General features: G+C 36.4%; 1 protein-coding gene and 1 long non-coding RNA gene across 3 annotated transcripts; one reads left to right on the forward strand and one right to left on the reverse strand.

The window, feature by feature from the left end:
- Positions 1–435: 435 nt before the first annotated feature.
- LOC110226978 lies at positions 436–1,986 on the forward strand. The gene is made up of 4 exons (XR_002330865.1): positions 436–535; positions 641–692; positions 806–869; positions 1,646–1,986. It is a non-coding gene; the product is annotated as an uncharacterized LOC110226978 (long non-coding RNA).
- Positions 1,987–4,998: 3,012 nt separating this feature from the next.
- Positions 4,999–8,225, reverse strand: LOC9306538. 2 transcript variants are annotated; one of them, XM_021016552.1, is made up of 4 exons: positions 7,950–8,225; positions 7,068–7,677; positions 6,908–6,972; positions 4,999–5,328 (listed from the first exon to the last, which is right to left on the reverse strand). In XM_021016552.1, exons 2-4 carry the CDS (start codon positions 7,669–7,671, stop codon positions 5,101–5,103), a joined length of 897 nt encoding a protein of 298 aa, XP_020872211.1. In that variant the 5' UTR covers positions 7,672–7,677; positions 7,950–8,225; the 3' UTR covers positions 4,999–5,100. The 2 variants fall into 2 exon arrangements, with proteins under 2 accessions (XP_020872211.1, XP_020872210.1); XM_021016551.1 differs by having other exon boundaries at positions 5,001–5,328; positions 7,068–7,674.
- Positions 8,226–11,816: the final 3,591 nt, after the last annotated feature.

Below are 11,816 nucleotides of genomic sequence, written 5' to 3' on the forward strand. Positions count from 1 at the left end.
AGACTCAAGCCAAGCTGTTTTGTGACAATAAGTCAGCTATGCATATTGCCAACAACCCCGTCTTCCACGAAAGAACAAAACATGTTGAAATAGATTGTCATACTACTAGAGACCAGATCAAGAGTGGTTTTCTCAAGGTTCTACATGTCACAACTGATAATCAGCTAGCAGATATCTTGACTAAGCCGCTACATCCAGGTCCTTTTCGTTCTCTTCTCAATCGCTTGTCGATTTCAAGTCTCTTCCTTCACAAGGATGATTCAGTTTCAGAGACTTGAGGGGGGTCTATTGGGATATTTAATCTTGTATTTTAGTTAGCTTAAGTCTCCTTTAGCTTGATGCTAACTATATATATATTTGTAACAATCACATTTATGAGTTGATGAGAATTCCTAAATACAAAATTGATTCTCTCTCATAAAGTTGTTATAACAAAATAAAACTATATGACATGCAAAAGACAGTAGCATGGCGATTCTCTTCGTCCTTTGCATCTAGGTGTAACTTCTATGAAGCCTTCCTGCCCCAGTACAAGGTACAAGTGCTCTGAGATATTGTTTTTTAGGTACAAGTGTTCTGAGGTACAAGTGTTCTGAGATACAAGGTACAAGCTCAAAGTAATTATGTCATTCTTTTACAGAGTTTCATGTAGATAAACTATTATTCGTCATAGGCCTCCTACTCGATACAAGGTACAAACACTCTGATATTTTGTTTTCTAGTGTGGGATTCTCTAAGCGTTGCTGAATTTATTGATTATTGAAAATGGTTTAAACATAGTTAAAGTTGATATAGACTCATACAGGTTGCAGGTAAACTTCTGAGCAGGTTGATGTAAGAGTTGCCATATAGACTCATACAGGTTGCAGGTAGGCTTTGTTAATTTTGTGTTTCTTATGTAAGATTTGTTAGACATATTAGGCAATGAATAGAATGACAAGAGTTCTAACTATATGTTTTTATCTAGCCAATGAACAAAATGATAGGGCAAGTTATCATTAATTCTTAAGCTGCTCCTGAAAATTAGGATTGCTTTTATGTTTGATTCTTAAGCTGATTATGATATATATAAGACTGTTTTTTCTGCTTGATCTCAGGCTAATTATATTTCTGTTTGATTTTTTTGTGTTATGCATTTTTCACGATATTGATGTTTCTATGTATAAGCTACATCTTTTATTAATTGAAATTTGGTATGTTTCACTTGTTGATTTAAAATTTTATTTTATTGAATTTATTTTATTTACAAAAAAATAGAAAAAAAATAGCAGTATATAATCATTGTATAGTGGATATGGTGTCGGTTGCATAACTGACGTTACTATTGTAAAAACTGACGCTAAATTTTTGCCGCTAAACATGACGTCGGTTTTTGATCCGACGTAAAAAAATTTTACGTCATTGAAAGTTACGTCATTTTCATAACCGACGTGAATATAATTAAGTCGGTTTAGTACCGACGTGAGATGCTTAAAAAGCCGACGTAAGAAGCCGTCTTTTTTGTAGTGTGAATTCATGGAATCCATAGGGTTATCCCTACATATAAGAAAACAGTTAAGCTTACCTAGTAAAGGTTTACGAGTTCAAAAGTAAAGTAAATAAATGAGATTGGAACTTACAGATCATGGTCAATGAATGATTCTAGGAGTGACCGGTTCAAAAGGATCATAAGATGTAGGAGAAAGAATTTTACCACGCACAATCCGCTTAACTATTGAACTCCCAACGTATGGGTCCAACTGGGTAGAAGCAAGGTGTCTAGGCCGACATGGACGGGGAACATAATCTTCTTTAGAACACAAGACTAACAACTTGTCTAGTGCGGCTGTTAACTTCTTATCTTTTTCTTTCTCTTCAGGATCAAACCACTCTGAATACAAATCTGGTTCTGGTTTTTTCTTCTTAGTTAAAGGAGTCAACTTTGTGTTTTTGGGTGATGGTGGTTCCTTTTTTATGCATCTTCCAAGGGGAGAAGTCTTATGATTATGCAACATAGACTTACTCATTACTCCCGCTGAAGATCATGTATCTCTTCTATCCCAATCAGCTATTTTCGCCTCAGAGAAGGGCTTGAATTGTTTAGTAGGAGATGACGTTTCACTGTTCAGATTATGCATTACAGAGTCACTCATTAACCCACCTTTTGGATCCTTAACCAAAGGTGACATGCTCCCTGAAACTTCCTCCAAAAACAACTTCTTGGACATCTTCGTTGGGTCAACACATTCTGTTGTCCTTGTTTTCTTTGAACCTGCTTCTTTTTTCCCTTTCCCTTCTCCTTCCTGACGACTACGGAAATGGGAAAACCTTTTTGAGAATTCTGCTTCTCCTGCTTATGCCATGACTAAATAAACATAGTTCAATAATCTAGAAAAATATATAGTGAGATTAAACAAACATAACCATTACAATTGCTAACATTTAAGTCTCCATTAACCACCCAATTATATTTTACAAGTTCACTTTTAAAACCAATGAGTTCAGGATTCAGAAATCAGAAGTAAATAAAGAGACATAAACTTGACCATTACAAATGCTAACATTTAAGTCTCCATTATCCACCCAATTATGTTTTACAAGTTCACTTTTAAAAACAATGAGTTCAGGATTCAGGAATCATAATTAAATAAAGAGACATAAGCTTGAAAAATGTGACTCCCCAGCAACTAACTTGCGGTTTTCTGCATACATAAAACAGGCGCTTTGTGAAATTTTTGAATTATATTTCTACTTCCTAATTAAATAGAGGATGTACACATCATACCTCATCGTTGGTTTTTGTCCCTTCTTTTGAACCATTTGCAGAATCTTCTTCTATGTCATCATTCTTTTCTTCTTTCTTCTTCCTCAGCTTCTCCACATCACCCTGCAGATCTGTCACACTCTTCTTCAGCCTTTTGCATTTTTGGTCTACTTTCTCAAGCCCAGCCACGAAATTGGTGTTCAATGTTTTCATTTCTTTAGACAAACTGCCTATCATCTTAAAAAGTCTCTCCATTCCTTGTTCCTCCAGAACATGTTCCCCACTATCATCACTCACATCTCTTAATTGCTTCCCACTATTAGATTTCTTCTTTATACGTTTCTATATCTCTACTTTTCTCTTCTTATGTGGGTCAACAAAATCATCCTCACTGTCCACTTCCTTTTTCCTCTTTCCAATCTTCTTCCCAATCTCCGGATCACCATCAAAACCACTTTCTTTTAAACCACCATTAATAATATCATGCAGGAGATTATCCACCAGCTTATTATCACCTACACCTTCCCCATACACAGCATTCTCTCCAGGCCAAACAGGATAAATGCCATAGGCCTCACCACTAAATGTTGCAACTTGATCTACATGAGGAGGACATAAATAAGCTATTTTAGTGTTATAACTACATATGGGCAATGAAAGTTGAGGAGAACAAACATACCTTCTTCTTTCTCAGTTTCTTTGTAACAAAGAAATTATCTAAACAGATTCTTGGACGACCACCATTCCATTGCAAGAGAGGCACTGGTTCTGGTTCATCTTCATCTTCATTGCCATCACCATCGTCCGGTACTTTGTTCCCATATGATTTCGCAAGATGTGGAATACTGTCAAATGCCCATATATTCAGGACATGCGGACAGCCATGGATAGCATACTGAGTTCTATCATACTTCAAAACTTTTATTGACTCAATAAGCTCCTTAAATCCAACTCGCCCCCATGGAAATCTCTCAAATGCCTCTGTTTCAAGCACCCTCTTGGCATAGTCCAAAGGTATCCTAGTTGACCTCGATATCCCCAATATACCTACATGCACCACGAACAACAGACCAAGCATCTTCCTCTTTTCTAAACTCCAACTCCTACAACTATTTAATGCTGACTCCAACTCATTCTAGTTTGGCCCCTTCTCTGCAGCCACCTTTAATTCTCCCCAAAATTCTATGTGGTCAACCGCCACTATGTCCTCTAAATTAATTTCCTCACAATTCAGACCAGTTATGTCTTCATATTCGTGAAGAGAAAACCTTATTGGACTCCCTTCAATGAGACACCAAATCTCATATATCCTACTAATTGCCAATTGATAAGTTAACAGGTGATGCACAAGCTTTGCCCACCATACAAAATAACTGTTAGCAAGCTTCAACAATACTCCTACTTTAGACTGATCACGTATCTGAGAGTAAGCATCTTCCCCAATCTTCTCTTTCAATCTTGCTAAACTCTCCAAGGTGCAGTTAATATGCATGCTTCTTCCCTTCATTGGTGCTTTCCCTGCTGCATAAAGTCTTTTGGGGTAGCTCTTCTTCGCAATTACTGCACAAAGTACAACTTCATTATGTCTCTCTTTTGTAACTCTACTACATACACTTACAAAGAAACTCTATCATATATTTCTATTATTCTATAATCAATCCCGCCAAATTCAAATATATTTGTTACCTTCTTCTCCCATTTCTTCACTCGCTTGATCAACTAATCAACCCACCTCTTTATCCCATCGGAACATAAATCACAAACACAACGATTAGGTTTCAAATTATTCCAACAGCTAGCTTTTTCAAATCCCTCAAAGCTTAATAGAAGGTTTTACTAAGAGATTCTTACCACATTCGCCGTCAATCGTCGCCGTTTCTTCGCAGTAACCTCGCCGTCGCAAATTCTACACAGATCCGTCTGTAAAAAAAATATGATTTCTACTTTAAAATCATAGCAGAGTTTGATACTTTTGCTAAAATAATAGCAGAACAACTCAAACTAATTAATTGAAACACAAACGGATATCTTACCGGAATTTCTACCTATCGTCCGACCGTTGTTCTCGACACACACCCAAACACAAACACTCTTTTCCACTTTCTCACTCTTGTTAATTACTCTCGTTTAACGGTTCCTTTTTTAATTCTAAATGGCAAACATGTAAATAAAATAGTTAGAGAGGCTTAAAAGATTTTTGGCAACTTTTAAGTGTTATTTGAGTAAGACCCTCTTCGATGGGTGTTATCTCAGTAATAAACTCACTTTTAAGTGTTATTTGAGCACATTTTCTATTTATCATTGTGCATTATCAAAAGACGAGTGTTTAAAGCTATACAACAATACTATCAAAAACCTTATTTTATTCCAATAACAGACATTAGAAAGGAAAGCCCCTCACTGACGTTTGCAATATCATGATTCTCATTCTCCAACATCGATGTCGGCAATTCCACACCCGTAAACATGTAAAGCGCCTTCAGTTCTTCTGAATATGTCATGCTCCTTGCAACATTGTATCCAACTACCTTCCTTAATGCCTCAATCGTTGTCCATATCTGCTCCTCGCTATACAACACCTTCACCTTCAATCCAAAAAATCACAATTTAAGTAGCCAAACAAGAAAATCCCCTTTGAGAGGGATTTGGAATCAAACAATTCAATGCATGATCACAATTGACATGTTGGGCAAGAAAAGAAGAAAGAACAAGACAAGCTCATTGTACAACAGAACATATTGCATATATACGATTACAATAAGAGTTAGTTAAATATATCCACAAGCTTCTTGAACTTATGGTACTTATGGCATTACCACAAGCCCACAAAGTACTTATGATTCAACTTTGACACAGTTAAATTGAACAGTTCTTTGAGCTATTCATTGGAACTAGAGATGCAAATCAAAGTGAAAAACATATCGATTCATCATGAGAGACAGATATATGAGTTCAAGAAGCTCAGCTATTACATGGATGCCAAGGACTCTAATAAAACTCTGTTCAAAACATGCAACACATATCGATACGAGTAGATTCCTATAGAACTGACACCCTACCTAAACACGGGATGAATGAAAATTTGTCGTTTCTATTCTTAAAATCATGTTGATATGTAAAAAATGATTTTACGCTTTCTATGAACCAAAACATGACATTAAAGATGGTGAGTAAACCCGGTTACCTGGACATTAAGACGTGTGTCAGATTCTTGTCTAGCTAAGACAGCCTACCAAAACACCCTTTTTAAGTGACTGAATTATGAAAATCTGTCCTTTCTATTCTTATAATTATATTGATATGTAAACAAACAACTTTATGTTTGTCTTCACCGGTTCCACGTGACACATTCACATCTTTCTATAACGATTGATTCGTTCGTCAAGACATTAGAGTGGTTAGGGAAGGTCTCATTTCATTAACCACCTACCAAAATCCTTACCCTATGTTGTTCTCCTTTAAAGACCTCATCAATACTGATATCATTTCGTCTAAGCTCTCTACCTTCTAGGCCACGTGATCCTACCATCTGAACTCATTAGTTTACCCCCTTCTATCTGAATGATGGGTCTCAACTCTCAACTCGGGAGGAAGAACCGGTAAGAGACATAAAACCATCCATTCTGGTTCTCAACCTAGCCTTTGACTGTGAATTTTACCCACTTATATATATAGTGTGCACACTCTAACAACCACTGGCCTCGAGCAACACATAATAATTTCCAATCAACCCTCAAAAGACTATAGCAAGAGAGCGAAATAAACAACCGTATATTTGGTTTACTTGAAATCATAACATCATCAAACTAAACAAAAAGCTTCTCAGGAGAGGATTGACCCATAAAGACCCCTTACAATATCCTAGTAAAGATCTGTAGACATTAATATACAAGAAGGTACAAACTTGTAACTGGCCATAAGGTTACTCGCTAACATATGGGCATGGGAAGCAGCATGTAAATCGAAACAAAGGGAATCCACATAACATGACAAGTTCAACACAAACGGCCCGAAAATCACTTGAGTAACAGACAACAAGTACATGGAAACTAGAATGATTCATGGAAGCACAATCTGATTCCATTCAGTTCACCCGTGAAATGGATGTGATGCTAAGTTGTCATTCAACAATGAAACCATAGGACGAAAGGAAAATATACTAACCGGAGTTGAAGAATTTTCCATATCCTTCCCTCTAGCTGCTGTAGTTGAAGTAGACTCAAGTTCCCCTGCCAAAAAAGAAAGAAAGAAAGAGATTGAAGACTCATAAGCTAGTTTCAAGCAATTCAACATTAATAAAACCTTCACTCATGTATATAAACACCTTTATGTCTAGTCCCAGACACTTGCTTCTTTCCTAACAGATCTTCAAGTCGTGGTCTAACATTCTCTGACTTGGCATCTCCACGAACTATTGACTGATCTTTATCCTCCTCTTCAAAACCTTTTTCCAAGACTCCTCTATCAAGTGATTGATTATTTTTACCCTCATCTGTAATACTCTCTAACCAGCTCTTTAACTCTTTTGTCATATCCTCATCTTCCCTATAAGCTATTGCAATAGTCCTCTCTTCCTCAATATGAACAAGAATCGGCTCACTTATAGACACTCGTGATATGCCTTCATCATATATATCACCGTCACCGATCTTGTTGGGGAGTAGCATCATTTTATGATCACTTCTTCCACTAAACGCATTAGCAGGAAGCAGCTTTCTCATCAACTTCTCCGTACAAACATAGCTCGCCAAGAAAAAACAATAAGGAAGTGACGAAATCAACGCGATTGTAGAGGCAACTACGAGTGCTGGAACGAGGAACGGTGCAGAAAACACTAGAAAACATGCTGCAAGAACCTTCTTTCCCACACTAACTCCTTTCCTCCAAATCCAACTCATCTTCCCATCCACTCTTGTGCCTTCTTCCATCCACTGCTTAAATTATTAACATACCCATAATTTCAGTTGTATATACAAACATTTTTTAGAGAAGCCATAAACCAAAACATTTCCAAGTTTCTCATTAGAATCTGCTACATTTCCGGTAAAAGCTATCTTGATCACAATCATTAGACTAAACCAGTGAGGATTGACTCATCATAACAATGAACTAAGAATTTTTTAAAAGTTAAAACACATGCAAATTCATCAATTAAAGTACAATTAGAGTAACGAGCATGCAAGTTCCAGAAAATGTAGACTCAAACCTGATTAGGCGATCAAAACGGTCGAGGTTAACCAAAGATGGTATCGGACGAGAAACATCAAAAGAAGTTGCAAAACTTCTCCGAAAACAAGAGAAACAGAGGGACACGTGTTGAGATTTGGACAACACAACAGAAGATTTCATGGTTCTCTAACGTGTTTCTTCTACTGTATATACACTTGTTTTCTCACTTTCTCGAACTATATGACGCATTTAATGGTCGGTTCTGCAACTTTGAGTAAATGCAAATTGAAGATAAAAGATCCTATTATTTCTCAAAAAAAAAAAAAAACTATAATTTAGGGAACTAAAACTTGATAAATAAATAAATCTCTCACCGTCTTATCTGTCACCAAAACTCAAAACAATTGACATTCCCTTAATTAGGTATGACCACGGTTACGGTTATTGCAGTTACGGTTTATTAACCTCCGGTTACGGTTATAAAATTTCTCTAACCGTAACCTTAACCGTTATATATCGGTTAAAACGGTTACGGTTAAATACGGTTACGGTTACAACGGTTACGGTTAAATACGGTTACGGTTATTTAATTATTATGATACGCTTAATATCAAAGACAAAAGCTTAGGTATTTTTAACCTTTAGAATAAAAAATTTAATGATGATATATCAAATAATATTTATTTTACAATATATAATATATGTGATTATATACTTTAATATTTATAGTTAATTAGTTATTTTGTTCTATTAAGTAAATTAACGAATAACTAAATTAATAGTAATAATTATAATAATTGAGTTATTGTTTTATTGACAATACGTTATCCAAACAATACTATAGAAAGGATGTTATGAGAATTAAGAAACGATTACATGAGTAGAAATAATAACTTGTAAATTATTTATGATTTAATTTGTAGAAAATGAGTAGTGGACGAGTGGAGTGGTTTAAATTTAGTAGTGGGCGCACTGAACCATTTAAGGTACTGTTTTAGTTAAATAATTATGTATTTTAGGTTTTAACTGCACGGTTAACTATGCGGTTAACCGCACGGTTAACCGTACGGTTAACTAACGGTTTTGATATGTTTACGGTTAATTAACGGTTACGGTTAGTATATTTTTTAACCGCAACTAATCTATTTTTACGGTTAACGGTTACGGTTTTTAACCATTTTATACGGTTACGGTTTGGTTACGGTTGAGAAACGGTCCGGTTAAGGTCCGAAATACGGTTACGGTTAGCTTTTGGTCATGCCTACCCTTAATCTACCGACGAGACCGCTCACAGTTTAGGAGATAATTTTCTTTTTTTTTTATGTCCGGAGATGATATTGATATGTAACAAACAATAGTATATATTTTTTTTGGGATATGACTAGTAATTATGATGTAAGAAGCTCTTGTTTTCCGTGATTCCCGTTTGTATAACGTACACTAATTGACTGGGCCGTTATTTTCAGACTATTTAAATTTTTTGAAAGATAATGCAATTGTAATTTTTTTTTGTTGCTCAAATGTAATTGTAACTAGATATTAATCCGCGGTACACCGCGAATCTACATTTTTATTATAAAAAATTTTTTTATTTTTTTTAGGATGATTTACAAATATATATGCTATTGTTTTGTTTGATTTAAATGTGTGGTACACCGCATTCTCTCCCAGGCCCGACGCCCGAGGTAGCCGCTCTTCCAAGCCAAGATGTTCTGCTTCCACCGGCGAGTGTCCTCCGTTTGCTTCTTCGCCTGTGCGAATCTTCTCTCGACTTTCTCGGGTCCGTCCAAGGATTTCCGAAGAACCGTTTCAACTTCCGCCGGTTAATCTGCTCCGCCGGCGAGATCTTTCATGCCTCCTCTGATATCGCTCTGTTCAACTCATCGCTCCATGGCGTGTTGCACGTTTTCGAATTCTGCTCTCTGGTTTCATCCTTCCACTGCGATATCTCAGGAAAATTTGCTCAAGCCTCTCCTTAACCTCCGATTGTGGATTATGCCGGAGCCACCAAACCCTCTCCACCCGCCAGATCCACCGGATCCGCCGGATTCATCGCAATCTCCGTCCACCTCTTTGTTTCCTTGCATCTCTCTCCTTTCTCCTCTGTCGTCCGCAAGTTTCCTTTCACCTCCGGAGATCAGTTGTTCTCCCTCCTCCTCTACCATAGTTTGTCCCGCCGGTCAGCCATGTGTATCCGGCGACGTTCTCCTCCACCGTTCAGCTAAACGTGATTCCAAGACAATGGAGATGGGCCCATCGCTTTCCTCCAGTTTAGTGGGCCTAGTGAGCTCAGTCTTATTTGTTGGCCTGTTTCTCAGCCCAATTGACTCCAATTTGGTTGTTTGCCTCACCAAGGCTTCCTTTGGAACCCTTCCCGGTGTTTCTACCGGTGTACCTTCCTCCGCTATGGAGAGACCTTCCTCCGTTATGGAGAGACCTTGCTCCGCTATGGAGAGATCATTTTCACATATTTCTTCCTTCTTGGAGAAATCATGTCCTTCTTCCTTCTCTTTCGAGAAGAGACCCATTTCATCTATCCTCTCCGATATGGAGAATGTGTCTAAAAGCTCAGCCTTGATGGCATTTAGAGCTCAAGTTGTTCACTCGCCTCTTTTGGCAAAAGAACCAGCATCATCCTCGGATATCTTACAAGACCGAGTGTTGACGATCGACTTCAAACCGATCATTCTTGAAGCCCCCGCAATGGAGTTTCCGGTTATTTTCCACGGATCTAACCTTCTATCGTTTCGTTTTCAAGCTTTGTTTTTCAATTTATCTCATTTTCAAGCATTGGACAAGGCTTCTCTTTGGCAAAGAGTCTCCAACTTTGTTTGTTTGTTGTAATCACAAGTTAGATTAATATAATTCTGTTGACAAAAAAAAAATGTATGGTACACAGCATGACGATATTTTATAACTAAGAAATTGAAATTTTAAGATGTATTTGTTTTGTTAATATCAGTGTTCTAAAAAGCGGTCTAGGCGGTCGCCTAGGCCCCGACTAGGCGCTAGGCTCTCATGCGACGCCTAGATAACCGTCTTGACCGCCTAAAGTTACATAGATCTTGTTTAATGTATTTTTTTCAATTTTAATTAGAGTTTTATTTATATATATAGTTATACATATTTATATATTGTTTAATATAAATATAAATAAATGTTTTATCTAGTTTTGTTTATAATTTCATAATTTTTAGTTTTATATAGACATTTTATATAACTTTTATATATAATATCATATTTATAATATTTTATGTTATAAACGTCTAAACCGCCTAAAAAATCGCCTAGGCCCCGATTAAGCGTTCTAGGCGCTAGGCACTGGGTCACCGCCCGCTTAGCGCCTAGCGCTTTCTTGAACACTGGTTAATATTGTTTGTTTAGTTTTGTTTAAGATTGTACAATTGTATTTGGATTGGTAATTTTAGGATTTCACCCGTAGTATACTATCGCATATTAACATCGATACAAACCCGTTTGACCATATAACCATGTCCTTTGAAATTAAACATCATTTTGTCATTTTCTTACAATCCACGACGTAAAATTAAAAAATGGATAGTTAGTAGAACAAATATGAACATGGAAAAGGAACTGTATCGCAAACCTAATATGCTTATTTATAGTCGTAGATCGTTTTTGATAATTAGGAGATTCACAAATATATTAGTTAGCTTAAATTCGTTAGATAATATTTTGGAGAAAGTATATTTTAGATTACTTGGAATATTGAATCACAACATATATAACAGAGATATTTGACAATCTTTATAAATCTTTTTAAGGAAACTGAATATAACCAAATAATGACAAATTGATAACAAATGTTTGTTATATGCGTGATTGGCATCCTATATATTAGGTAATCTCTTTAATATCTTTAAATCCGTATGATCTATTGATC

The sequence above is a fragment of the Arabidopsis lyrata genome (genome assembly GCF_000004255.2).
Source record: "Arabidopsis lyrata subsp. lyrata unplaced genomic scaffold ARALYscaffold_7, whole genome shotgun sequence".
In the NCBI taxonomy this organism is placed as follows: Eukaryota; Viridiplantae; Streptophyta; class Magnoliopsida; order Brassicales; family Brassicaceae; genus Arabidopsis; species Arabidopsis lyrata.

Bases quoted from the DNA above. Each gene is read 5' to 3' on its own strand.
- LOC9306538 (XM_021016552.1), bottom strand. From the start codon at position 7,671: ATGGAAGAAGGCACAAGAGTGGATGGGAAGATGAGTTGGATTTGGAGG. The intron at 6,973-7,067 runs GTGTTTATATAC...CTTTTTTGGCAG, and splicing joins GTCTGGGACTAGACATAAAG to GGGAACTTGAGTCTACTTCA. The intron at 5,329-6,907 runs GTTAGTATATTT...TTTGGATTGAAG, and splicing joins TGGAAAATTCTTCAACTCCG to GTGAAGGTGTTGTATAGCGA.